At 61.1% G+C, this 26,333-nt stretch overlaps 4 protein-coding genes across 7 annotated transcripts in view; 3 read left to right on the forward strand and 1 right to left on the reverse strand.

Moving 5' to 3' along the window:
• SLC4A8 (solute carrier family 4 member 8) overlaps window positions 1-5,416 on the reverse strand; it is a 21,227-nt gene extending 15,811 nt beyond the window's left edge. For 2 of the 3 annotated variants that reach the window (XM_061444010.1, XM_061444008.1), the window contains exons 1-2: window positions 5,270-5,416; window positions 157-238 (exon numbers count right to left, since the gene is read on the reverse strand). In XM_061444010.1, the coding sequence (XP_061299994.1) occupies window positions 157-238; window positions 5,270-5,314 (127 nt within the window). In that variant the 5' untranslated portion in view covers window positions 5,315-5,416. Of the gene's footprint in view, window positions 1-156; window positions 239-3,778; window positions 3,895-5,269 lie in introns of those variants that run through there. The other variant, XM_061444009.1, reaches the window with a different exon arrangement.
• The window catches only part of CELA1 (chymotrypsin like elastase 1), a 21,943-nt gene continuing 1,003 nt past the window's right edge, over window positions 5,394-26,333 (forward strand). Inside the window, exons 1-5 of the mRNA XM_061444014.1 lie at window positions 5,394-5,398; window positions 24,777-24,827; window positions 24,919-25,001; window positions 25,093-25,193; window positions 26,139-26,261. Coding sequence (XP_061299998.1) covers window positions 24,785-24,827; window positions 24,919-25,001; window positions 25,093-25,193; window positions 26,139-26,261 — 350 coding nt within the window. The 5' untranslated portion in view covers window positions 5,394-5,398; window positions 24,777-24,784. The remainder of the gene's footprint in view (window positions 5,399-24,776; window positions 24,828-24,918; window positions 25,002-25,092; window positions 25,194-26,138; window positions 26,262-26,333) is intronic.
• Window positions 11,628-26,333, forward strand: part of BIN2 (bridging integrator 2) — a 21,915-nt gene continuing 7,209 nt past the window's right edge. The window contains exon 1 of the mRNA XM_061444013.1: window positions 11,628-11,631. The gene's annotated coding sequence lies outside the window, so the exon portion shown is untranslated. The remainder of the gene's footprint in view (window positions 11,632-26,333) is intronic.
• Window positions 12,886-23,114, forward strand: GALNT6 (polypeptide N-acetylgalactosaminyltransferase 6). Of its 2 annotated transcripts, none has more exons than XM_061444011.1 (11): window positions 12,886-13,000; window positions 16,468-17,062; window positions 17,818-17,990; window positions 18,911-19,060; window positions 19,144-19,378; window positions 20,579-20,696; window positions 20,797-20,997; window positions 21,365-21,496; window positions 22,228-22,329; window positions 22,441-22,593; window positions 22,701-23,114. In XM_061444011.1, exons 2-11 carry the CDS (start codon window positions 16,575-16,577, stop codon window positions 22,812-22,814), a joined length of 1,866 nt encoding a protein of 621 aa, XP_061299995.1. In that variant the 5' UTR covers window positions 12,886-13,000; window positions 16,468-16,574; the 3' UTR covers window positions 22,815-23,114. The 2 variants fall into 2 exon arrangements, with proteins under 2 accessions (XP_061299995.1, XP_061299996.1); XM_061444012.1 differs by lacking the exon at window positions 12,886-13,000 and adding an exon at window positions 14,084-14,194.

Here is a 26,333-nt window from a genome sequence, read left to right on the forward strand (position 1 = left end):
GAAGGCAGCCCTATGGGGGGCTTTTCCCCTCTCTTTGTCAGCCAGAGCATCCCTAAACGCTGCCAGAACTGAGCTGCTTCGCTAAGGAGCCCAATGGGGAGCGAAGGACACTTTGTGCACTGGTGGTCCCCTAGCAGGATCCCAGCGCACGCTCACCTTCCAGCTCCTCCTTCTCATAGTGGATGTTGACGACGTTGCTGGTTCTTCCCTGGTCAATCACTGCCTCCTCGTCCTGCCTCTGTTCAGCAAGGAGGAGAAGGTACAGGTTGGGTTTGTAGAACATGGAGCGGTTTGGGTTGGAAGGGACCTTCAAAGCTCATCGAGTCCAACCCCCTGCAATGGGCAGGGGTGACAGCCACTAGAGCAGGGTCCCAGAACCACGTCCAGCCTGGCCTTGGACGTGTCCAGGGATCCATCCACCACATCTCTGGGCAGCCTGTGCCAGGCTTTTACCGCCCCCATTGCAAAGGATTGCTTCCTCACATCCAGCCTGAATCCTCTTTCAGTTTAAAGCCATCACCCCTCATCCCACCACAATAGGCCTTGCTGAAAAGTCTCTCCCCATCTTCCTTGTAGGCCCCTTTTAAGCACTGAGAGCCCACAGTAAGGCCTCCCCTTAAGGAGCCTTCTCCTCTCTCTTGGGAACAGCCCCAGCTCTCAGCCTTTCCTCACAGCAGAGTTGCTCCGTCCCTCGGAGCGATTTTGTGCCCTCCTTTGGCCCCTCTCCATCAGGTCCATGCCCTTCCTGTGCTGAGGACTCCAGAGCAGAGCAAAGGGGCAGGATCAAGGTGCTTGACACCTCTGCATGCAGCCCGGGATAGGGGTGGCCTCTGTTCTGCAAGCACCCATTGCCCGCTCAAGTCCAGTCTTTCACCCACCAGTACCCCCAATTCCTTCTCCTCAGGGGTCCCCTCCAGCCCTCCAGCCCCCAGTCTGTGTTGATACCAGGGATTGCCCCAACCTTTGTGCAGGAGCCTGCACTTGGCCCCTTTGAACCTCATGAGGTTGCATGGAAGCCTGGCCAAGTCCCTCTGGATGGCATCCTGCATCCTGCACCCTGCACCCTGCATCCTGCACCCTGCATCCTGCATCCTGCACCTTGCACCCTGCATCCTGCCCCTCGAGCACATCAACTGCACCACTCAGCTTCGAGCCATCTGCAGATGTGCTGGCAATGCCCCCAGTCCCACTGTCTGTGTCACTGAAGGTATCAAACAGTGCTGGTGCCAGTACAGACCCCCGAGGGCCACCATTGGTGTCCATGCAGACACTGAGCCATTGACCGCTACCCTCTGGGTCATAGAATCCTGGAATCATGGAGTGGTTTGGGTTGGAAAGGACCTGAAAGCTCCTCCATCTCCAACCCCTCCACTGGAGCAGGGTGCTCCAAGCCCCTGTGTCCAACCTGCCCTTGATGGGATGGAGCATCCAAACCTTTTCCATTCAATCCATCCCAGTGTCCCAGCACCCTCACAAGGAAGAACTTCCTTATCTCCAACCTGAACTCCCCCTGTTCCACTCTGAACCCATCACCCCTTGTCCCATGGCTCCAGCCCCTGATGCAGGTCCCTCCCCAGCATCCTCAGGCTTTACAGAGCTCCAGGCAGACAACGCCTGCATCCCTTCCTCTGCCCCCTGGTGCAGTTGCACCACCACAGGAGGCCTCCAGGTGGGTCAGGCAGGACTTGCCCTTGGCTGCCTTGAATCACCTCCATGTCCTCCCTGTGCACAGCTCCCCTGTCCCGCTCCAGCCATCGTCCACCCCTGCGGCCATGCAGGTCCATGAGCATCACTCCTCTGTGTGCCTCCTCCTCCAGCATCTCCTCTCTTGTCGGTAATGGGATTTGGAGGTATATATGCTTTCCCCTCCGCGGTGATGCCTGCGAGCCTCACTAGATGGCACCTGGGCACAGGACACGGCCACCGACAGCATCCGAAGGCCCTCGGGAACCTGCAAGGGTGAAGCTTCACCTGCGTGGAGCATGGAGAGCATCGGGTTTGGCCTGGCAGGGCTGGGGTTGGTGCTGGCAGGGCTGCAGGAGCACAGGAGCAGGCAGAAGGGAGCCGTTTTGCTTCTCTTTCCCTTTGCCACCCCGGCCGGGAAGGGGATTACCAGGCTTAGTGCCTTCAAAGCCAATCGCATCTCACACTGGAGCCGCAGCTGCAGCTTTGGAAGGGCCTCCTGGAAACACCTGGGGTCTCCTTTCCTTCCCCCTCTTCGGGCTGCTCTTCCAATGGCCATGAATGTCTTCAAGGCTGAAGAAAACCCGCTCCTGCCGCCGGGTTTCTCCTCCCTTGCCGGCCTGGACAGGAGCTCCCCAAGAAAGCCAAAATCTGGTCACCACGCAAAGGAAACCTCTGCAGTGCTGCGCAGGGGTTTCAGCCGCAGGCGCTGCCGTGGGCTCTGCTCCCCATGGCCCCATCAGGAGCAGCATCACCGCCTCGCCACGCCACCGGATGCGCCGAGCAGGAGGAGCGGATGCTGGCGATGCCGCTGGTCCCCGGCGCCCCACGGCAGACCCAGCTCGATGCCAGCTCCTGGCACTCACCACGGGACCGCGTTTCCCGGTGCCTCCGGCTTTCCCATCCTTTTCCCGGTGCCCCCCCCTTGCCTGCAGCCCTTTGGTCTGCTTGGATCTTAGCAATCCTTTGGCACTGTCTCCTGCAGGGCTCTGCTGGAGAAGCTGCCTGCTCGTGGGCTGGATGGGGTGGAAACGGGCTGGATGGCAGAGCCCGAAGAGCGGTGGTGAAGGGTGTCACATCCAGTGGTGTCCCTCAGGGCTGGGTGCTGCTCAGGATCTTCACTGATGATCTGGATGAGGGGATGCAGGGTACCCTCAGTGGATCTGAGCTGACACCCGGTTGGGTGGGAAGCTCTGCGGAGGGATCTGGCCAGGCTGGCTCCATGGCTGTGCCAATGGGATGAGGTTCAAGAAGGCAAAGTCCTGCACGGGGGCCACAACAACCCCCTGCAAGGCTCCAGGCTTGGGGAAGAGCGGCTGGAAACTGCCCATGGGAAAGGAGCTGGATGAATGGAGCTGAGCAGGAGCAGCTTGTGCCCAGGCAGCCAGGAAGCCCCCAGCATCCTGGCCTGGCTCAGCACCAGTGAGGCAGCAGCAGGGCCAGGGCAGGGATTGTGCCCCTGCATTGGCTCCCTCCAAGTGCCAGACAGGAGGATGGAGCCAGGAGGGGCTGGGCTCTGCTCCCAAGGACCAAGGGATGGGACAAGAGGAAACGGCCTCAAGCTGCACCAGGGCAGGTTTAGATGGAGCTGAGGAACAATTCCTGCCCCAGAGGGTGCTCAGGCATTGGAACAGGCTGCCCAGGGCAGGGCTGCAGGCACCGTCCATGCAAGTGCTCACAGCCCGTGGAGATGAGGCCTCAGTGCCATGGGGCAGCGGTGGCCTTGGCAGGGCTGGGAATGGTTGGACTGGATCTTGAAGCTCTTTCCCACCCTGGCTGATTCCCTGGCTCTGTGGTTGTGACTCCTCCAGAGCCATCACTGTACAAGCCCTAGTTCAGGTTCATCATCGAGAGCATCAACAGCAGGGGCACAAGGAGCGACCATTACAGAGTCGTGGCCTCCATCCCCTTGGTGCTGCAGTGAACCCCATCAGGCAGAGGCAGTCCTTGCACGGCACGGAAAGGGCCAGGGAAGCGGCTTTTCCCCCTCTCCTCACCATTTCCAGCCCTGCTTCATTTTCCCAGCTGAGCTATTCCTCTATTCCCATCCTAACAGCTCCTTTGCTCCAGTGAACTCCCTCAGCACAAAGGGAACCTGTGAAAGGTGACCCAGGGTGTTAAATAGCACAGGGGGGGAAGGTGACACCGAGGCCTCATCAGCTCAAATCCCATCCTGATCCAGGCTCTGCTCCTCTATTATTGACATTAAAGCTTCAGGAGCAAACACAGGAGGAAGCAGAACAAGGGGCACCTGCGGGTATCCCATCGCCCTTCCCAGAACCATCCCGAGCCTGGCGGGGAGATGCGACCGAAGGAAATGCCCCCATTCCACACTCCCTCGGTCCCCATGGGGCCGCTCAAATGGGCTCAGAGGGGTTAATTCCCTGAGGAGACTGCTGGAGGATCCAAGGATTTCCCAGGGTTGGGATGGGATGGGATGGAGTTATCCCATCCCAGGCTGGGTACCAGCACTTGCAGGTACCTTCCCTCTCCATCCTGCTGCCAGGCGCCTTCATCCACCCGGCTCAGTGCTGCTCCTCCTGCCCTGGGGAAGCTCTGCTGTAAGCGGGGACAAAGCAGAGGGGCTCAGGTTGGGCTTGGGGTGCTCGTGGTGCTGGGGAAGCCAAGAGCATCCTATGACCATGCAAACCTCGGGGCCAGCCCCCACGTGAGCACTGGGAGGGAGGGTCAATGTCATCAACTGACCCGAAACGGGGCTGGTAACCCTCATCCTGGTGGTGTTAGGGGATGAGGGTAGCAAGAGCCAAACCAGGGGCTGCTGTGGAGGGGGAGCAGGAGACCCCCTCCCTGCCCCTCTCCATCTCCATCCTGAATGGGCAAAGCCCCATCCTGGTGGCTCCATCCTTCACTGGGCCCCCTCCGGGTCCTGGACCAGGATTTAAGCTGTGGTGGGCTTGGAGCCGGGCGCTTGCAAAGGGAGGGGACAGGGCCCCACAGCGGGGCTGTGTGGGGAAGGACGCAGGTCCCAGCCGAGCACCATCAGGACGTGCCAGCGCTTGCAGGGGGAGGTGTGAATTCCTCTCCCTCCTTCCCAGGAGCTCCCATTCCAGATGAATCAATTCCCACCTCATCCGCCACCAGGAGCAGCTCCCGCAGCCAAATCCCATGGGGTCAGGCAAGGAGATGCTGAAAGGGGCGGGGGGGGGGGCACCTGCACCCCAACACCGGGCACAAAGCGCCTGGAGGACACAAAAGCATCCCCCCCCCCCCGGGACTGGTGTCGTGGGGCTCTGTGGGGGGCAGCGGCGTTGTTCCCCCTCCAAAGGACCCACAGCATCACCACACGTAGATGCAAGGGACGAGGGGGGCCCAGCGGGGAGCCCCCCAACAGGCACCGCGCTCACATCCCTCCTGCACCCCTCGCCCCCCATCTCCACCTTGCAGGTGCCTCGCACCGCCCCCACATCCCCCCATTTTACAGCCCCCTCCCAAGCACCCCCCTCCCCCTTAGACCCCCCCCATGCACCCATCCCCCTTTGCAGACGCCTCCCCCCCCCGCCATCGGCAATGCCGCAGTGAGCATGCACGGAGCATCCTCCGGCCCCCCCCGCCGCTGCCCCCCCACCTGGTAGCTGAGGATGCCGTCGGGCTCGTTGCTGCCTGCGGGCATGGCGGGGCCCGGCACCCCCCCGGGGCCAGGGGGGGCCGCTGCCGGCTGCAGCCCCGGTGCCGCTCACACCGGCTCCGCCATCGCCCGGAGCCGGGGACAAACCCCGCCCAGGGCCGGGGGGGGGGGGGGGCGGCGGGCGGAGGGAGGAGGCAGGGCCGGGGGGGTCGGGGAGCAGCGACCGGGGAGGGTTCAATGGGCCCGCTCCTGCAGCGACCCCCGCTGGGGCCCCGTCAGCTTCTCAGTGACCCCCCCCCTCCGGCATCACCCCCCAGCATCACCCTGAGCCCCTTCAGTGCTTTAGTGACCCCCCCTCTCCAGCATCACCCTGAGCCCCTTCAGTGCTTCAGTGACCCCCCCTCTCCAGCATCACCCTGAGCCCCTTCAGTGCTTCAGTGACCCCCCCTCTCCAGCATCACCCCCGGCATCACCCTGAGCCCCTTCAGTGCTTTAGTGACCCCCCCCCGGCATCACCCTGATCCCCTTCAGTGCTTTAGTGACCCCCCTCTCCAGCATCACCCCCCGGCATCACCCTGAGCCCCTTCAGTGCTTTAGTGACCCCCCCTCTCCAGCATCACCCCCCGGCATCACCCTGAGCTGCTCCAGCATCACCCTGATCCCTGCCAGTGCAGTAATGACCCCCCCGTCTCCAGCCTCACCCCCCCCAGCATCACCCTGAGTCCCCCCCAACCACCACTCTGATCCCCTTCAGTATCACCCTAATCCCGTTCAGTACAGTAGTGATCCCCCCTCTCCATCATCACCCCCCCAGCACCACCCTGAGGCCCCCCAAGCATCACCCTCATCCCCATGAGCATGTTAGTGACACCCCCTGTCTCCAGCATCACCCTGAGCCCCTTCAGTACCTTTGTGACCCCTCCCCAGGACCCCTTTTCCCCCTGTCCCCAGCTGCAGCCTCACTCCTCAGGGCAATCCCTGCTCTTTGCTCCTCCGGGGATGCCTCTGCCCCAGGAGGAAGGGGTCAGAAGGAGGGGGGGGTCAATAGGACCTGGGCTCAAACCCCCTTCACTCATCGCCCCCTCTCCCCACTGCACAGTCCCCCCTGGCCCCATTGCCTGGGTTTTCCCAGGGTTAGGGTTGGGGGGGGATGATCCCCTTTCCCTTATTTCCAATGGCAATTCCAACAGCCACCAAGAGACCGGGGACAACCGCAGAGGTCAGAGCTTTGCCTTGAAGCAGTCCTGTTCCTGTTCTCGCTGCGGGACAATCCCATTTTACATCACTTTCCCATCGTCAGGATGGAATCTCCCCCTCCTGCCCCCTGGGATCCGTTCCCTTTGGCTCCTCTGAAAACGTGGTCCCCCAAACGGCTGATATCGGGGCTTGGGGGGCACAGAGCCTGGGGGCAGCCCCTTCTCCCTCGCCACATCCCAGGCTCCTGAAGAGGGGAACTCAAGCGCCGAGCATTTCCCACCCGGAGCTGCTGTTCAGCCGCGTTTCACTGGGAGCGTTTGTGCCAGCTCCAGCCTCGGGCTGCACACAGGAGCCGAGGGAGGATGCGCACGTTCCTGGTTGCGGGAATTAAAGCAGGTTTAAGCCGGTCCTGGCTTCCCAGTTACGGGAACGGGCTCCCGAGAGACAGCCAAACCAACGCCGCCCACTCCCCGCAGCTGGGACCGGCACCCTGTACTTAAGGGTATTCAGGAAGCAGAGGCACATCCATGCCGATGGAAAGGGCTGCATTAAAAACGGCAGCTCCCGGGTCACCCTGGAGCCTCCGGCTGGGAAGGGGGTGATAATTGCCCCGTGCAGCACAACATCTCTATATATAACAAAGCCACACTGGGACAGGCCAGCAGTGGAGTGGAGTTGGTGGAAGTGCTCAGCCCAGCACAAGGGATGCAGCATCAGGCCCCAAATGCACCCGGTGTGGTTTTCCATGTCCTTTGGGTTAGTGACCCCCTTCAGCATCACCCCACAGCATCACCTCCAGCATCACCCCCAGCATCACCCCACAGCATCACCCCAGCATCACCGCCAGCATCACCCCCACAGCATCACCCCCCAGCATCACCCCCAGCATCACCCCACAGCATCACCCCCCAGCATCACCCCCCAGCATCACCCCCCAGCATCACCCCCCAGCATCACCTCCAGCACCACCCCACAGCATCACCCCCCAGCATCACCCCACAGATCACCCCACAGCATCACCCCCAGCATCACCCCCCAGCATCACCCCCAGCATCACTTCCAGCATCACCCCCAGCATCACCCCACAGATCACCCCACAGCATCACCCCCAGCATCACCCCACAGCATCACCCCCAGCATCACCCCCCAGCATCACCCACAGCATCACCCCACAGCATCACCCCCAGCATCACCCCACAGCATCACTCCCAGCATCACCCCCAGCATCACTCCACAGCATCACCCTGTTGGTGATGAGCGCAACCATGGCTGTTCATGGAAACCAGCCCCATGCCTTGGATGCTTTGGCTCCAGGGAAGAGGCAGCCGTGCTTTCCAAATTGGATTTCCCAGATCCAGGCTGGTTTTCTTCCTGACAGCAAATCCAGGCCGGCTCTTCCCCTTTCACACCACATAAACGAATGGGTTTGCTCACTTCCCAATCCCGCACTTCCAGGATCTCACCTTGCTGTTAAAGGGCGTTTTCTTCCATGCCCTATAGAGCAGCACAAAGCACCCTATGGAGCAGCACCAGCCAGCGAGAGAAGCTGCGGAAGGAACCTTGGAGCAGGAGATGCTCACGGGAAAGCTGCTCCGTGACGTTCCCAAACCCCACTTTGCCCTCCAGTGAACTGAAGGGCCTGATTCTGCCCGGCGTCCCCCGCACCGCGTGGATGGAGAAGCCAAGCTCAAAGCTCTGCCCCTAAAGGCAGATTTGTCTTGGGAAGTGGCTCCCAAACAGCTTCACCCCCTGCAGATCCGCGGCTAGACGGGGACCGCAGGGATGGGAGCAGTGCCCTGCCCGAAGGGATGAGCCCCATGGGGCACGGGGATGTTGGTCCCCGGCACAGCCATCAGCGCGGCTCCGTTGCTGGGGGGAGCCCCGGCTCGTGGCTGTGGTCTGCGCCGCTGAGGATGGAGACCCCTGATCTCTGCTCCTCCTGCCCTTGGGAAGGAGAGGAGGAGCCGGCCCTCGAGTTCGGTGCAAGCTGCCCCAAAGGGGGGACGCCAAACCCATTTCCTCGCAAAACACGAAGGGGATGTGGAGCTAAGCCGTGGTTTGAGCCTCCGTTTCCCTGCCCCTACAGGTGAATCCCTTTGCACCACGCACGGGTAGGCACTGATGGAGAGTTCTACGTAACACTGCTGTTGATGGATGCACTCTTCATTCTGGGCACATGGATGACACCCTCCCGTGCAATTACTTGCTCCTGTTATTCAGGACCTTGCTTGAGGGCAAATCCCAGCCCAGGGAGGCTCAGCCAGGCAAAGGACCAGCAGCAGGACCAGAGGCTGCACTCTTCATTCTGGGCACATGGATGACACCCTCCCGTGCAATTACTTGCTCCTGTTATTCAGGACCTTGCTTGAGGGCAAATCCCAGCCCAGGGAGGCTCAGCCAGGCAAAGGACCAGCAGCAGGACCAGAGGCTGCATCTTCTGCACCCGCCACCTCCTCCCAGAGCCTTTCATCCTATAGATGGTTTTCCCAAGGGATTAAGCAGGGAGATGGAACAAAGACATCACTGAGTCTTTTCCACCATCCCCAGTAGCTATGGAAAAGTCATTTCCACACAGTTAAAGGTGGGGCCGCAGGGCAGAAGTGGCTCTGATATCCACAGCGAGCCAAAACACACCCAGCCCCATCACCAGGGAGCACTCCGGGTAACAGGGAGCAGGAGCCCTGCCCTGCCCGAGCTGGCCCCAGTCCGAACCAGCAGCGGGCTCTCGTGAAGGCTGAGGGCTTGCTCCAGGCGGGCTGAGATGAGCTTTACACCGCCCTCTTGGCCTCCTGCCCCCGAGGGGAAACCTCCTGGCCGATGTCCCAAGCCTGAGCATCCGCAGAGGTGAGGATGGCGCCCGGTCCCAGCGCAGCCTCCTCCAGCACCCAGCCCGGCGTCCAGGACGGCTGCGAGGAGTGAAGGGAGAAGCGGTCACTGGAGCACCGGAGGCGCCTCTTCCCATTGCCCCAGCCCCTGTCACACAGAAATGCAGCCTCCAAAGCCAACACCAGGGGCTGTGCCCGTGCAAAGGGCTCCTCCTTCCACCCTCCCCAGCATCCACCGAGGATCCTGTCTCCATGTGAGCATCCCCATCGCTTAGCAGCAGCTACAGTCACTGCCCAAGCCAGAACAGGGAAAAGTGCTTTCATAAGGACCAAACTGGGCTGCGTTTGTCATTCCCTTCTAGTGCCATTATCATGGAAGTGCCCATAAGGCACATTAGGGCTTTAGCAGACCGAACCGCTTCCACTCCCATCTTTCATCCTTCTCCTCCTTACAAAGCAGTTACCTTCTGCGTACAGCCCAGGCTGAAACCAAGAGGTTTCCCCATAAATATGTGGCCAGAGCAGCCATGAAGTAACTTTCAAGGCCTCATCTGGGAGAAGGGATGAAAGGAGAAGGCCTTGGCATCGCAGGGACCCTCACCAGCAAGCCCAGGGCTGGTGTCCCACCCGCAACGCTGAGCAGGAGGACTGAGGAGCCAGAGTGTGCAGAAATCCTCCTTTTGGGGGTGCATAAGTCAGATGAAAGAAAGGAACATTTAAGGGCCCATTTCAGTTGAAGGGAATGAGGAAGAGCTCATTTCAGCCCCAAAGGGGGTTGACAGAGACCAAATCAACCGCTTCAAGGGCTCCTTAATGCCTCAGGGAGGATTGATTACAGGAGGGTCTTCTCCCCAAGTGCATCAGGTGCTGCTTGGCAGTCACAGCCCAGGGGCCTTTCTGCCCCTCATTCCCCTGGGAAGCAGGTGCCTAAAGGCTTGCTCAGGACATTCCCCTAAAGCTCCTCTCTCCACAGCTTCCCGTGTGTTGCTGCAGGGCAGATGGAGAGGATGCTGAAGGTGCAAGAACATGCGAAAGTCACAGCCAAACCCCCCCATCAGCCTCTCAATTCACCTTCCCGGGCCCTCGGATCTCCACGGGGGCCTTGGCCTCAGCATGTTGAGCGCTTTCCCTGGGAGCATCTTCCCTCTGGGGACTGTGTGCTGGCCTTTCCCCTTCCTTCATGACCGTGTCCTCTGTGCGCTGCGTCGGCAGCAGCACGGGGATGGCTCGGAAAGAAAGCAAATCAGAGCGGTCATTCCTGAGGCTTCAATGCTTTGTTTCCCCTTCTTATTGCCTCTGTTTCCCCTTGGGCTGGTGACGCAAGTGGGCACCGCATCCCTGCTGGCAAAGCTCGCCTGTCCCCATCGCTCGCTTCAATGCAAGGCTGGACCAGTGAAGAAAGAGGCACCCAGGGGCACTCAGAGAGGGCTGGGAGCTGGAGAACAATGAGCTCCCTTAGGAGAGGCTGAGGCTTCGCTGCCCCAAAGCCTGGATGGTCCCAGAACTGCCTTTGGAAAGCGCATGGACCACGGCTGGGCACGGGAGAGGGGCGAGGGAGGGCGAGGGACATTTCCCTGGTGGTTTCCAGGCCAGGAAGGTTCCATCTTCCTGCATCCACCCTGCTCGCCCACACTGCTCTAGGCAATGGGTGCCATCCACTCCTCTGCTTCTTCCCCTTCTCCACCGGGGCAAGAGGTGCGAGGAAGCAGTTGCACACCCACAGCACGGTTCTGCCTTCAACCCGCCCCACGTTACCCCTCATTCTGCAGCAAACTCCTCTCCAGCTCCAGGACAGGTTTCCCCCAGCACCTTTGGACCTGCAGTTCCAGTGCACCCTCCCCAGCCCCTCCGCTTACCAGGGACAGGTCCCCTCGTGGCAGCCAGCTTCTGGAGGAGCTCGCCCTGCTCTGTGCACAGCTCCTGCAGCCTGGAGACCTCCTCCTGGAGCTGCAGGAATACATCATCCATCTCCACCACGCCTGGCAGGGAGGAGAGCGGGAGGGAGTGAGCAATGTGTGCTGTCCAAGCTGGAGCCACCGCGGTGGGATGGGATGGGATGGGATGGGATGGGATGGCATGGCATGGCATGGCATGGCATGGCATGGCATGGCATGGCATGGGGAGGACCAGGCTCGGTCCTGCTGCAGGATCCCAGGAGATCCCACACGCTCCTGTGTGGGGCACTGCAAAGCCCTCCCAGTTCCCTCCCGGTTTACACAGTAAGAAACTGAAAAGGGAAGTGATTCTTCCCGAGCAAGGGGGTAACTGAGGAGCTGAGCCAGAAAGTCCCATTTATTGACAAATCTACCTGGAAAAAGCTGCATTTCACACCGAGCTGCACCAAGGGATCTCATCCTTATACAGTGCCATGACAGGAGTCCAACAAACCCATACAGGGAGCAGTGTCCAGCACTGAGAGCACAATTCCCCTTTCTCGGGATGCTCAGCCCCTTCTACTCTCAACAACTCCCCTTGAATCCAACTCCAGCTCATGCCCCCATGGGATGCACGGACCCAATATTGTTACTCCAAAGGCAAACCCCTCTGCGTGGTGGTCCACACCTTTCTCCTTACTTTAACAGCTCTGTTGGGATTGGCCTTGCGGGTTTTGCCGTACTGCATCCATTCCTGCCAGCCTGCAAAGTCCCTTTGGACGGGAGACCCGTGCCACCTCTGTGAGCATCAGCACGCAAAGCAGCTTCGCTTCCTGTCAGCCTGCCCGGCTCCGCTGCTCTCAGCGCTACAAATGGGAGCTCCGGCTCTGTAATCAGGGGCCTGATGGAGCCTCCTGTGGTGCTTGGGGCGATGTGGATTCAGAAGGGCAGGAATCCCGACCGGCCCCAAGGAAGCGCACCCGGCACAAGGGAACGTGCAGGCGGAAGGGTGAGGTTTGCTCCCAGCGCTTCTCCCACCGCAAACGAGCCCTGGGGATAAAACTGCATCATGGGTTTGGCCGTTTGGGTCTTAAAACCCAAGGCTAAGGGTTTTGCACCCCCCGAAGCAGCTCACCCCATAGCTGACACATCAGAGACTGAGAGGATGGATTTTGCCATGTAACTATGCCAATGAATCACTGAGCGTGTGATGTGAGCCTAAGCAAACCGGTACTGATTTTGTACGATCCCTGCTGGGGGGTTCAGTCCTTAAGGGCTTCTTCACTGCCCCCAGGTTACTTTGGAGACTTTAACCTCCTGCAGCTTGAAAACACCGAAATAGAGGGGAATTGGGTGCTTGGGGCTCACCGGGACCCGGAGGGGCTTCAGCCACGTTCTCCCTTGGGGCCGGGGAACGGGGCTGCTTTAATGCACCGAAACACCCGTGTCCCCCCTCCCTCACCCCACTGCGGACCCCAGGAAGCGAAAAACGCTCTTTTCTCCACAGAATCGCACTTACTGCGGTGGGGACCCCTCCTTTCCCCGGCCGGGCGGCTGCGGCCCCACATCAGCCCCTGCGAGTCGCGGCTGCAGACGCCAAAGCTCAGCACCAGCACCCTTTGGGGCAGGGAATTTCCCCTTCGGTTTCGGTGCTAAGAGCAAAAGCCCCGCACGGCCCCGAGGCAGGAAGCAAAGCGGCAGAGTCGGTTCCAGGCAGCTGCTGCGCAAACCCGGGCTTTAAACTTAGCTTTGAAAAGCACAGGAGATGATTTCAAGGCCCAGGATGGCCTGGTGGTGGGTGACTGCTGGCTCCTCTCCCCGCTGGCTGGGTAAAGGTAGGTGCCTTTTCTGTGCCTCAGTTTCCCCCCCCCCTTTTCTCTTTAACGGGGAGCCTGCTGTGTGTCTGCGGTGCCCCGGAGCCCTGCCTGACTTACCTGCTGTAAGACAGCTCATATTCAAGCTAATATCCCAATAATCCAAGTTAATGCTCACCCTGCCTCTGCTCAAATCTGCTAAATCCTCCATGGAGCACAGCAGCCAAAGCAGAATCCTCAGGTGGGTGATGAAAGCCTGCCCAGCGCTCGACCCTCTGGCATCCTGGGAAAGCCACTGATGCTTTCCCCATCACCTTCCTGCTTCTCCACCCTCCTGTGTGCCTCAACCTCAGCCTCTCCTGGGGCGCACAAGAGGTTTGGGGGCTACTCATGCCCTGCCAATGGGCTCATTGTCACCTTGTCCCTAAAGGGGCTTGAGTGGCTCTTTTCCACCATCGAGCTCTCACCTGGCTTTCCTGGGAAGTCTTGGGGCAGTGTCTGACGCTCAGGCTGAAGGTTCATGAAGATACCACCATCCAGTGTTAACCACGGCGTGTAAGGACATGGGAAACGGGGTGCTCAGAGTGGGGAGCTCGCTGTTCGGGGCTGCCACCCTGCTGCATGCAGGCTCCATCCCCAAGCACAAGCTTGGGGCACCCGGGGAGAGAATGAGGCTGATGCCATCGGCAGGGGAGAGCCAGGCTGAGAAGGGATCACAGAGGAATGGGAACGATTGGCAAGCCCCCGCGTTAACACCTCATTGATAGCAACCAGCCTGCTCACAAAATACATTACCGGTGATTATCGCATCCCAGTAAAGCTGGCAGTAAGTAACCTGCAGCCGCAGGGAACCGCTGCCCCCACGCCGGGAAGCTCAGGGGGCTCCGCAGCACCCGTGCAACGCCTAAAGAAGAAAACCAAAACCGACAGCGCCAGGCCCTTGCTGCTCCTACGGCCTCTATAGGCGCTAGGACCGCGCGCGGTTCCCCCCCCGGCGGGCGGCGCTAGGACCGCGCGCGGTTTCCCCCCCGGCGGGCGGCGCTAGGACCGCGCGCGGTTTCCCCCCCGGCGGGCGGCGCTAGGACCGCGCGCTGTTCCCCCCCGGCGGGCGGCGCTAGGACCGCGCAGCGCCGCCCCGTGCACCTGTACCCCGGGGCGGTGGCAGCGGCCCCGCCCCTCCGGGACCGCACCTGCGGCCGCGCGTGCCGAGAGCCGGTGAGCGGGGGGGGGGGGGGGGGGGGTCCGGTCGCTCCGGTCCCGATCCCGATCCCGATCCCGATCCCGATCCCGACACCGGTCCCGACCCCCGCACCAGGTGTGCCCGGGCGCGCTGCGGGAGGGGCCGGGATGGAGCCCCCGGCTCGGGGGAACGGGGTTCGGGTGGTCCCGGTGCGGAGCCCCCCCCCCCGCCTTGGGGAAAGGAAGCGAGGGAAGGGGAGGCGTTGGGGGGTCCCCTTGTAGAGCGGCACCCCCAGGGAACGGGTCCCTGCACGGGGTCATCCCAACCCCGCCCCCCCGAGGCAAAGAGGGGCCGGAGGGGTCCGGTGCGGAGCGCCCCCCATTGCTACAGCGGGGGAAGGGTCTGGGGTGCGGGATGGACCCGCACAGGGAAGAGGGGCCCGGGGCTGTGCGGCTCGCGGTAGGCAGGATCCGACCCCCTTTCACGTCCCCCGCCCGGAGGAGCAGAGCTGCCCCCAGCCCGTCACCGGGGCCTCGGTGCCCCGAGGGCTCAGCCCAGCGGGGTGAGGCCAGCGCCTGGACGGGGAACCCCCCCCCCTTCCCTTCCCATCACCGGCTCTTGGCGGGGTCGAGCCGTTGCGGGACCGTGCCCCGTGTGCCGCTGTTGGCTTTTGGCCACCCCCGCCGCTGACGCCGTCGCCGCCGTGGTCAAAGGCTCCCGGCCACGTCCTCGGTGTTGCTTTGCGTTTATTTTCGTTATTCCTCCTTTTTTTTCCTCCTCCGCCCGCGGAGCGCTCCTTGCTCCCCCCATCGCCCCACGATTGCTCCCTCCCGTGCCCCGGAGATGGTCCGGCTGCCACCAAGATGCCACTGAACCCAATTTCCCCCTCTTCCGAGCCCAATTTCCCCCTCTTCCGAGCCCAGCGGGCTCCACCGGGCAGTTTCGGTGCTGGTTTCCTTGAGCGCAGGGCGAGCCCCATCCCAGCAAGGGATTTTCGGGATGGGACGGAGCGCTGCAGCCCCGGCCGTTCTGTCAGCAGAGGGCTCGCAGTTCGCTCTTACTGCAGCTCGCTCCAAAATCCACCTCAGCGCTACTTGGTAGGGAGTTTTGGGGGGGTTCTTCTCCTTTTTGGGGAGGCGGTTTGGGGTTGGAGCCCTCGGGAACTGCTGTGCACTGTCCCTGTCCCTGCCGCGCCGGCCTTTATCAGCATTGCACAGGGAACTTCGTTAACGTGCTCCCAGCGATGTGGCAGGAAGGAGGTGATGGAAACGGGGTGTTCCTCCCCAAAACTTCTCGCCATGCGGTGGCTCCCCCTGTGCGATGAAAGCATCAGGGCTCAATGCGGTAGCTCTGAGGGAGCTCATCAGGAGCATCTTTGCTCACGTATGGGTAGAAATGAGATGGATTTGGGGGGGTGGGGGGGTGTTCTCTTCGTTCTGCTCTTTCCCTCCCTTGCCCGTGGGGCTGGTGCCGCCCGGTCCCACCGCGGCTCGGGAACGGGCGCCCTTGGCAGTGAAGCGTGGTCCAGCCGCCGGCTTTGATCGCCGCGGGGCTGAAAGCAGTGACCCCGGGGACCGCCTCGTCCCTCCTCCTTCCCCAGCCGAAGCTTCCTCACCCTTGAAGTTGCTGCAGGTGCCCTGCTCCGCTCCGGGGCCGCGCCATTGCCAAGGGGACACAAAGAAAAGGGGCACAAAAAGAGAAATAAAGGAGGAGGAAGGGGGGGGGACATCGAGGAGGAGGAGGAGGAGATGCTGGTGAATGGCTCCCATGGAGCTTGTCCATGCTCCGGCGGCAGCGGCTCACAAAGAACAGCCGCGGGAGGTTTGCTGGCGCTGGGAAAGCTCGGCCGGGCCCCGGTGGTGCTTTGTAGCCGGTGCTGAGCTCTCGGTGCGGGGTCTTGCACATGGTTTTCCTTCCCAGCAACGGGAAAACCACGGGGGGAAAGCTTTTTTTTCCAGCGGGGAAAAGGATTTCAGCTTATTGTGTGGCTCTATTTTACTGTTTGATAGCGGGGAGGATGCTGCAGTGGCTGCCTCGGTACCAGGAGGAACTGCTGGGGATGTCCCATGCTTGTGGTGGCCGGATCCAGCTCACCTGGCAGCGTTGTTAGACATCGCTGTTTCCTGGTGGTGGATTTATGGGCTGGAAGGGCCCTGGGGGGTGTGGGGTTTGCAGGTCTTGTTTGCCCCCTTTGCAGAGATTGATCTTTATTTTGGTATCTAATTAACAATGCACTGATATCAAGGGGGTGTCCCCAAAGCGCATCCAGTCTGTGAGTTAACCCGCAGGTGTTTCTCCTTCTCTCCAGGCCAGAGGACCGGAGCAGAGCACCATGAAGCACCCTGAGAGCCAACAGCCCTGAGACACCCACCACGGCGGGGAGGACTCCCTGGAAAGCACAGGGAAAAAGGGAAAATGAGGCTTTTCCGGAGACGCTACAGCCCCTTGAAGGTGGCTTTGGCCGGCACCATCTTCGTCATCTTCCTCTTCATCCTGCAGAAGGACGTGGGGAGCAAGGACCCGCGTGAGGAGCCTTGGTTGAAGAACATCGTCCAGGGGAAGGACCAAGTCCTGGACCTGATGCTGGGGGCTGTCAACAACATCCGGGACTCGATGCCCAAGCTGCAGATCAGAGCACCGGTTCGGCAGGAGGAGCCGGCCCCCAGCGCTCGCTCCTGCCTGCCCGGGGTCTACACAGCGGCAGAGCTCCGGCCCCTGATGGAGAGACCCCCCCAGGACCCTGCCAGCCCCGGAGCCGACGGCAAAGCCTTCAAGAAGGAGCAATGGACACCGGAGGAGACGAAGGAGAAGGAGCGGGGCTACGAGAAGCATTGCTTCAACGCCTTCGCCAGCGACCGCATCTCCCTCCAGCGAGCGCTGGGACCCGACAGCCGCCCTCCCGAGTAAGAGCCTGGTGGGGCTGCAGGCTCCATCCGTGGAGACACGTAACGGGAAATGGAAGTGGATCGGGACAGTGGCACCGGGGGATCAGACACAGGGAGAGCTGGAAAACCACCTCCATTTATGAGTTTCCCCCCCCCATTTTTGTCCCCTTGGCGTTAGTTTTTAACAGCATCGGGCAAAAGCCAGGGGTGGCTCTTTGTGTCTCCACGGACCCGCTTGTGGCCGGGGGACTCCAGCATCTTTCCCCCCTCCTTCTCCCTCCTTTCCCTTTTATTTCAGCCGGCTCCAGTAATCGGACTTTTTCTTTTCTTATCCGAGTGGAACAGCCCCGGCCCCCCCCGCCCCGGGGCGCAGGGGGCAAAGGAAGCAGCACAAACCCGAGGGATTTCCTCGCCTGCCCTCCAGCCATGGGCTGCCAGATTAAAGCCTCCCCCAGGCCTTGTCTGCTCAAGGGGGGTGGGCTGGGAAGGCAGGGGGTGGATAGAAAGGCTTGAATAGGAGCTAGAAACCCAGCGCGGGTGTGAAGCTGGTGCCCCCCTGCGCTGGCAGGCGATTATCCGTGCTTAGCAGGTGTAGCAGGCACAATGGGGGGACACCGGGGCCAGGAATGTCATTCACTGCAGCGCCGGCGGCTGGAGAGGAGGAAATCAATGGAAATCAAAGCAGCGATGAGCTGGGAGCCGCCGGGGCCGGGGTCTTGGTGGGGGGGGTGTCTGGTTCCATGATGCTTAGGCCGCTGCTTTCTGTCTCCGAGGTGCATCGACCAGAAGTTCAAGCGGTGCCCGCCCCTGCCCACCACCAGCGTGGTCATCGTCTTCCACAACGAAGCCTGGTCGACGCTGCTGCGGACGGTGTACAGCGTCCTGCACACCTCCCCTGCCCTCCTGCTCAAGGAGATCATCCTGGTGGACGATGCCAGCACGGACGGTGGGTGGGATGCAGGGGCTGGAGGGATGCAGGCGGATGCCGAGCATCTTCCCTGGGCACAGCGTTGCTGAGCCACGCGGAGGAGGAGCTGCGGGTGCACCCAGCAGTTCTTCCACATCGCTTTGTATCCGCCCAGGAGCACCCTTGGGGATTTTCCCTTCTCAGGCCCTGCTGTCAGCCCAGCCCAGCCCTGGAGAACACCCGGGTGCTCCTCCCGCATCCCGCACATCCCTCGTCAGCGTGCCCGCGGGCTGCGCCCATCCTGACCTACACCCACAGCAGTTTAATCCGGGGCTCAGCGTCAGGGCGCTGGGAGGAGAGGACTTTGCTCCCTCTCCCAACGTTCCCTTTCTGCCTGCACGGGCTCCCAAGGAGCAGAGCCCTTGGGCGCTGTGGGGTTTTCTCCTCCACAGGCCTGGTGGGGATCCATCCTGCATTGATGGGGTCCCCTCCCGGGGTGCGTCTCTGGAGGTCCTGGCTCTCTCTTGGCACCTCCCTGCTTTTGGCTTGGCTGCATCTGCCAAAGGAGAGAATCCTGGAACCCCAGCCTGGTTTGGGTTGGAAGGGACCTTAAAGCACCTCCAGCTCCAACCCCTGCCACAGGCAGGGACCCCTTCCACTGGAGCAGGGTGCTCCAAGCCCCTGTGTCCAACCTGGCCTTGAACACTGCCAGAGGAATCCCGGTTTCCCTCAGTAACACTTCAGTGCAGAGCAGGAGACCTCCTCACCCCATTGTTCCCCTAATCCCTCTCTAAAGGGGGATTAGCAGTGGCTCCTTTGCAACGCTCGCTTTCTGTACCCAAACCCCCTCGTGGATGCGGGGGAAAGGAGGCTCTGAGGGGCCGGGCCCTGAGCCCGTGTGCAGGGATGGGGTGGAGGCAGCAGGGTGCAGGGGCTGGCATCTCCCGCTTTGCCCGCAGAGTACCTGCAGGACGAGCTGGATCGCTACGTGGAGCAGCTCCAGATCGTGCGGGTCGTGCGGCAGCAGCAGCGCAAGGGGCTGATCACAGCGCGGCTGCTGGGCGCCAGCGTGGCCAGCGGCGAGGTCCTCACCTTCCTGGATGCCCACTGTGAGTACCCACGGCAGGAGGCGATGGCAGGGGTGAAGCGGTGACCGCCCCGTGGCCAACCCCTTCCCTGTGCCCCACACCAGGCGAGTGTTTCCATGGCTGGCTCGAGCCCCTCTTATCCCGCATCGCCCAAGAGCCGACGGCCGTTGTGAGCCCCGACATCGCCACCATCGACCTCAACACCTTCGAGTTCTCCAAGCCTGTCCAGAACGGGAAGCAGCACAGCAGGGGCAACTTCGACTGGAGCCTGACGTTCGGCTGGGAGGTCGTCCCACCCCGGGAGAGGCAGCGGAGGAAGGATGAGACCTTCCCCATCAAGTAAGGGGGGATTGATCATAGCAGTTGATGAGCGCTGGGAATGCTGTGTCCAGACCCAAAGGCTGGAATGAGCCACCTGAGCATGCGTGGCTGCTGCAGGGTGCTTAGGGAGGGCAGGCAGGGCTGACAAAGAGCTGGGGGCCCCGTGCCAGGAAACTGCCCCTTCCTCCTGTTGGATTTTGCTCCTTTTCCTAACGAATCGATGTTTTCCCTGCTGTCCTCGATGCCTCCGGGTGGGTGATGCTGCCCTTTCCCAGGGCAGCTTCCACCACGGGCCGCTTGGCTTGAGGGATCTCAGGTGGTTTGCGTCCAGGAGAGGATGCTCAGGCACGGTCAGAGCTGTGGGGCTGGCACAGGAGAAGCCTCCCCTGGGGTTCAGAGGACATGGAGCCACAAAGGCCCTTTGCAAACCCCTCTTTGAGGTTTGCCTCCATCCACCCCTGCAAAGTCTCTCATTAAGGGTTTAATCACCGCCTTCTCTCTCCTTGCCCCTGGGTACCGGCTACGTGGGCCCCTGCGCTGGCCCAGCAGCAGGAACGTGCCTCCTGCAGACCCCATTGCACCAAACCCCCCAGTTTTCATCCCTTTATTTCACACGTAGAGGCACCGAGCGTTGTTTTCCCCTCTGCCCCCCCCCCCGGTGCCCCGCTCCATTGGATGCTGCCACGGATGTGCCTGGCCCCATCCACACCCCGTCCGCTGGCTGGCAGCAGGGCTGGCTTTGTGCAGAGGGCACCTGGGGGACGCTCCCATCCCAATAAAGGTCCCTTGTGCCAGGAGGCGGAGGTTTGGCTCCCGGCGGTGCCTCATCTCCGCTGGGCATCCTGCTGTATTCTTCTCTTCCCGAATGAAAGCCAGTTCCTGTTCCAGCCTCCCCTAAGGATCAGATGGAAAAGATTAGAGCAGCAGCAGAGCGGGCGGGCGCCGCGCTCCCAGCTCCCCCCTTCTGCCCTTCAATAGGCTCTGGGTAACAATATCCCCATTGCCTGGAGGCCGAGCTGGCAGCGAGCCCCCCCCCTCCTTGTGATGCTGCCACCCTCCTGCGAGCTGGGCCCAGCCCCACTGCCAAAGCCAGCACGTGTGGGGCAGGGAGATGGGGGGACGCTGCTCATGAGGGCCACGGCCGCCCCAGAACTCGGGCTCCTGCTTCTCTGGCTTTATTTTACCCCTATTCTGCTGTTCTTTCTCCCTTCCCCATAGGTCCCCGACCTTTGCTGGTGGCCTCTTTGCCATCTCCAGGTCCTACTTTGAGCACATCGGCTCCTATGACGATCAGATGGAGATCTGGGGGGGCGAGAATGTGGAGATGTCCTTCAGGGTAAGGCGGGCTTGGTGCCGTCTCCAAAGGGCATCTTCAGGGATGCTCCTCGTTGGGGGCTATGGGGACTGCCCCAGTCTCAGGCCGCGCCTCCCCATAGGTCTGGCAGTGCGGGGGTCAGATTGAGATCATCCCTTGCTCCGTCGTGGGTCACGTCTTCCGCTCCAAGAGCCCCCACACCTTCCCCAAGGGCACCCAGGTGATCTCCAGGAACCAGGTCCGCCTGGCCGAGGTCTGGATGGATGACTACAAGGAGATCTTCTACAGGAGGAACCAGCAAGCTGCCCAGATGGCCAGAGAGGTACTGGGCACCCCAGCGGGCTTCCAGGAGGGGTTTGACCCTGCTGGGAGCTCAGGCCTGAGCAGGGGAGGAGGTGGGCTCAGCCAAACCCCTATTTTTGGAGGTGTTCTATTCGATCATCGTGGGGTTTAGTAGAAAAACGGGGTTTTAAAAGTTTTTAATGTTACTTTTAAGCATCAAACCCTTGCACTGCGATGCCAAAACATCCCCGAGCTGGAGCCGGAGGGCGCCTGCCCTGCGCTGGCCACCAGTGTCAGCCCCAGTGTGACAGCGGCAGGGCTCTGGGCCCCAGCTCCAGGGGGGGCTTTGCTGCTTCCTTGCTGGCTCTGGAGGTTGGTTTAATTCTCTCACGTGGCTTTGTCGATAGAAGACGTATGGTGACATTGCAGAGCGGCGCAGGCTGAGGGAGCGGCTCCACTGCCGGAACTTCACCTGGTACCTCCAGACCATCTACCCCGAGATGTTCGTCCCTGACCTCACCCCAGCCTTCTATGGAGCGGTAGGTGCCGGAGCATCCTGCTGGGCTCCATCCTTGCCTAGAAACAGCGTCGGCACTGGAGCCCCCCCAAGGTTGGGTTTGGGGGGTTTCAAGCAGCGCCCTGGGAGGCTTTGGTGCAGCCGTGTCCGTCGCCGCGTCCATCCCCGGCTGGTGGGGCCGGTTTGGGCTCTGGCTGACAAGGAAGGAGATGGAATCTGGCAGAGCTGGTTTGGGGCGAGTTCCAGGGGGGGGGATCCATGGCGCTGGGTTTAAACATTGGGTTAAATCAGGCGAAAGAGCCGAGAGCTTCCCTAGCGCCGCGCTGACGTGGGCAGGGTGACCCGAGGAGCAGAGCTGGGGCCGGGCAAAGCAGAGCCCCGGCTCCATCCCTGAGGACGGAGCAGCCAAAACCCAGCCCTTGGCTCCAAGCTGGGTGCTGGGGGCCGGGTCCTGCCCCTCTCCGTGATGTGAACGATGCGGCAGGGGCAGGGTGAGGGCCGGGCGCTGGCTCCCGACCAGCTCCTCATTCACCTTTGCTTCCTGAAACCCCACCCCGGGCCGTCTCCCCTTTGGCTTGGTGGGACAGAGGCGTTGGCCTCACGTCCTGGAACGGCCAAGGGACCCGGACGCAGCGCCCGGTGCCAGGACTGTGTTTGCACAGCGATCAGTGCCCTGCAAAGCCCAAAGCCCAGCTGGGTCCCTACCTTGCAGCACCATCTCACCCCCTTGCCCCTCTGCTTGCCCCCCTGCAGATCAAAAACGAGGGCACCAAGAGCTGCCTGGATGTCGGTGAGAACAACCACGGCGGGAAGCCACTCATCATGTACCCCTGCCACGGGCTGGGGGGCAACCAGGTGGGCTCCCATCAGCCCCAGCCTTTCCCTCTCCTCCCACCACGCTGGTTGTCCCCATGGGGGTCACTCTGACGCCCGCCTCCGGTCCTGTTTCCCGTGTCCCCCCCCCAGTACTTTGAGTACACGAGCCAGCGGGAGCTGCGGCACAACATCGGGAAGGAGCTCTGCCTGCGCGCCGCAGCGGGCTCGGCTGAGCTGCGGGAGTGCCAGTACCGAGGGAGACCAGGGCGGGTGTCAGCCAGCGAGGAGTGGGACCTGGCGCAGGTGAGGGGAAGCGTCTCCACCCTAGGGACCCCCGGAGGGGACGGTGCCGTCACCCCCTTGTGACGCTCCTCAGCCCTCCGGCATCGCTGAGCTCTGTTCTCCATCAGGACCGGCTGATAAAGAACCCGGCCTCTGGGATGTGCCTGACGGCGCGAGGGAAGCACCCGGGGATGGCTCCCTGCAACCTGGCAGACCCCCACCAGCTCTGGTCCTTCACTTAGAGCAGCCCGAGCTCCCCCCCCCCCCCGAGCTGCCCCCAGCCACGCTCAGGAGAGCAGAACCCAAACCAAACTCCCTCCTTTTTAATTTAAGAAGCAGAAGCCTTAAATATGCTGCATTTCGTGGTTGCCTTGAGCTCGGTCCTGTGCCTTTGGAGCGGGGGAGCCTGGTGAGCCAAGCTCGGCCGGCCGTACCCCACAGAGCCTGAACGCAGCCCAAGGATGCTCTTGGGTACCCGCTGCTCATCTTCCCCCTCCCTGGCTCCAGCCAGAGACTCTGGAATTCACATCAGGCCTTCAACCCCCCCCTGCCAGTGAGGAGGAGGATGGCGATGAGCCGGGCAGCCCAGCCGCTGGGAAGCTGGATCATGGGTGCCCCATGTGGACACGGGAATTCCGCCCTCCAGGATCCAGCCCCGGGCGCCGTGGCGCTGCCAGGATGCTGGAATTGGGCCCAAGGGACCAGCCTTGATGCGGAGGGGGAACGAGAGCCCTTTTATTGCTCTTTTTGTTCTGATGGTGACCCCCGGGTGCCATTCAGCTCGGGCTGAGCTGGAGGGTGGCTCCAATGCACGGCTCCGCTGCACCGCGGCATCCACCCGGAGAGGCCTCACCGGTGCCCGGCACAGCGTCGCTCCCTCCCTTGGTCCTCCTCAAGCCCAACTGCTGTAGCTGCCACCTCTTTGCCATTTAGAGTAGGGGGAAAACCCCCTCCTGGAAGTGGCGTGGGGATGGAAGAACAATCTTTGGATATAAGACACGGAATAAAGAGATGATTTATTTTATGGACATCCCGTCTCTGGCGTCCTCTGAGCTCCTCTCAATCGGTTTCTCTCCCTTTTCTCACCCTGGAAAGTCCCTTTTGCAGCCCAAAAATGGGTTTAAAAGCTATTTTTGCAATGATCTGTCCCATTTGGAGTGGTTCCAAGCTGGGTTGGGGCGTCCTTCAGCTGGGGCGGAGCCTTTGCTGCTGTCCCTCTGTGCCCATAAACCAAATAATGATTATTTGGAGACCTTTTTCCGCATGGAATCTCGTGTTTTCCTTGCAGATAAGAGCAGAACTGCAGCAGGTGCTTTTCTTTGGCTCCTTTTTATCTTCTTTATCAGGGTGACTCCATCCCCACCCCTATCACAAACACCGTGTCCCAGCCATTGCTCCATCAGGGGAGCAAACCCCTCCATGCTGTAGGTTCAGCCTCAATTTCTTTCTGAAGGGTGGAAAACTCAGACTGTTCTGGCCAGAAACCACGTTGTTGTTGCAAACCCTGCTGGTGCTTCGTTTAACCCCCCAAAAAACCCGATTTAGATTGGATCTAAGGAAGAAATCCTTTCCTGTTAGGGTGGTGAGGCACTGGAATGGGCTGCCCAGGGAGGCTGTGAATGCTCCATCCCTGGCGGTGTTCAAGGCCAGGTTGGATGAAGCCTTGGGTGACCTGGTTTAGTGTGAGGTGTCCCTGCCCATGGCAGGGGGTTGGAACTGGATGATCTTAAGGTCCTTTCCAACCCAAACCATTCCCTGATTCTATAACAGCCCATGGAGGCTGTATCAGCTCCAGTGCTGGTTGTCCCGGGTGGGTTTTTTTGGAGGAGGTGAAGCTCTTGCCTTGTGTTTGCCTTAGTTTCCCTGTCCCCGTGACGATGCAGGCACCCTTCACGTGTTGGATAAACCTCTTGGAAGCATCCCCCAGTGCAGGCAGGGCTTAAGACTGGAAATAACTCACACCACCATTGCCTGAGAGGTGCGGAAGAGGAAGATGCAAGAGGGGGCATCGTCCCCCCAGGGGTTGGGGCTGCCTGTCCAAGGCTGATGTGGTTTTGGCACTGACCCTTGGGGCCAGGTGTGTTTTGGAGCAGGGACCAAGGCTGCTCGATAGGGCCGTGGCATCTGCTTTTCTTCCCACCCCTCCCTCCCCGTCCCCTTTTAAAGCCGCTGCGGCGCAGCCCCAGCCCCAGCCGCACCACCGTGGTCCAGGATGATGCTGCAGCTCCTGCTCCTCGCTGCCCTCGCCCTCTGCGGTACGTGCTCTGCGGGCAGCCACCGGCCTGCGGTGACACCGCTGTGCCCGCAGCCCCCCTCTCCCCATCCCCACCGCCTCCTGTCCCACAGGGCGCTGCTCCGAGCTGGCTCTCAATGGGATGCAGCGGGTGGTCGGTGGCACCGAGGCGCGCTCGCACTCCTGGCCCTCCCAGGTGGGTCCTTCCTGGGAAATCCCATAGGGATCTCATCCCGACCGGGACCCCGCAGTGAGACCCACTCACGTCTCGCCTTCCCCCTGCCCAGATCTCCCTCCAGTATTACGCCAAGGGTGGCTGGCATCACACCTGCGGAGGGTCCCTCATCCGTAGGAACTGGGTGGTGACGGCGGCCCACTGCGTGGATAGGTGAGCAGCCCCGTGGAAAAGCCATTTCCCACCAAACACCTTTCCAAGGGGGAGTTCTGGCTGTTGCAACCCAGAGAGCGATGGTCCTTTGAGGTCTGTGGTGGTTCTCCATGATGGTCCTTTGAGGTCTGTGGTGGTTCTCCATGATGGTCCTTTGAGGTCTGTGGTGGTTCTCCATGATGGTCCTTTGAGGTCTGTGATGGTTCTCCATGATGGTCCTTTGAGGTCTCTTGTGGTTCTCCATGATGGTCCTCTGAGGTCTGTGGTGGTTCTCCATGATGGTCCTCTGAGGTCTGTGGTGGTTCTCCATGATGGTCCTCCATGATGGTCCTTTGAGGTCTGTTGTGGTTCTCCATGATGGTCCTCCATGATGGTCCTTTGAGGTCTGTGATGGTCCTCCATGATGGTCCTTTGAGGTCTGTGGTGGTTCTCCATGATGGTCCTTTGAGGTCTGTGGTGGTTCTCCATGATGGTCCTTTGAGGTCTGTGATGGTCCTCCATGATGGTCCTTTGAGGTCTGTTGTGGTTCTCCATGATGGTTCTCCATGATGGTCCTTTGAGGTCTGTTGTGGTTCTCCATGATGGTCCTTTGAGCTCTGTGATGGTCCCCCATGATGGTCCTTTGAGGTCTGTGGTGGTTCTCCATGATGGTCCTTTGAGCTCTGTGGTGGTCCTCCATGATGGTCCTTTGAGGTCTGTTGTGGTTCTCCATGATGGTCCTCCATGATGGTCCTTTGAGGTCTGCTGCAGTTCTCCATGATGGTTCTTTGAGGTCTGTTGTGGTTCTCCATGATGGTCCTTTGAGGTCTGTGATGGTTCTCCATGAAGGGGTTACATGGAGCACCTCTGGGAGCGTCTTCCTGCACCGAGCCTTTCTCTATCAACCCACTCTTGAGGGAACCATAATTCAGGGCCTGATCCTGTGTTTTTCCACCTTCCCGGCAGCGACCTGACCCTGCGCGTGGTGGCCGGTGCTCACAACCTCAACGTGGACGATGGCAACGAGCAGATCTTCAGCGTGAGCGAGATCGTCATCCATCCCTCCTGGAACGGCGACGCTGCCAGGGGGTAGCAACCCAGGGAAGGGGGCTTGGGGGGAACATTGCTGGGAACGGGGCTGGTCCTTACAACATCGTCCCC

Source organism: Pezoporus flaviventris, unplaced genomic scaffold, assembly GCF_033815535.1.
Source record: "Pezoporus flaviventris isolate CSIRO_AGI_PZ_B2104156 unplaced genomic scaffold, CSIRO_AGI_Pfla_v1 ptg000592l, whole genome shotgun sequence".
Classification (NCBI taxonomy): domain Eukaryota; kingdom Metazoa; phylum Chordata; class Aves; order Psittaciformes; family Psittacidae; genus Pezoporus; species Pezoporus flaviventris.

Bases quoted from the DNA above. Each gene is read 5' to 3' on its own strand.
- GALNT6 (XM_061444011.1), top strand. From the start codon at position 16,575: ATGAGGCTTTTCCGGAGACGCTACAGCCCCTTGAAGGTGGCTTTGGCC. The intron at 19,061-19,143 runs GTGAGTACCCAC...GCCCCACACCAG, and splicing joins CACCTTCCTGGATGCCCACT to GCGAGTGTTTCCATGGCTGG. The intron at 22,330-22,440 runs GTGGGCTCCCAT...TCCCCCCCCCAG, and splicing joins ACGGGCTGGGGGGCAACCAG to TACTTTGAGTACACGAGCCA.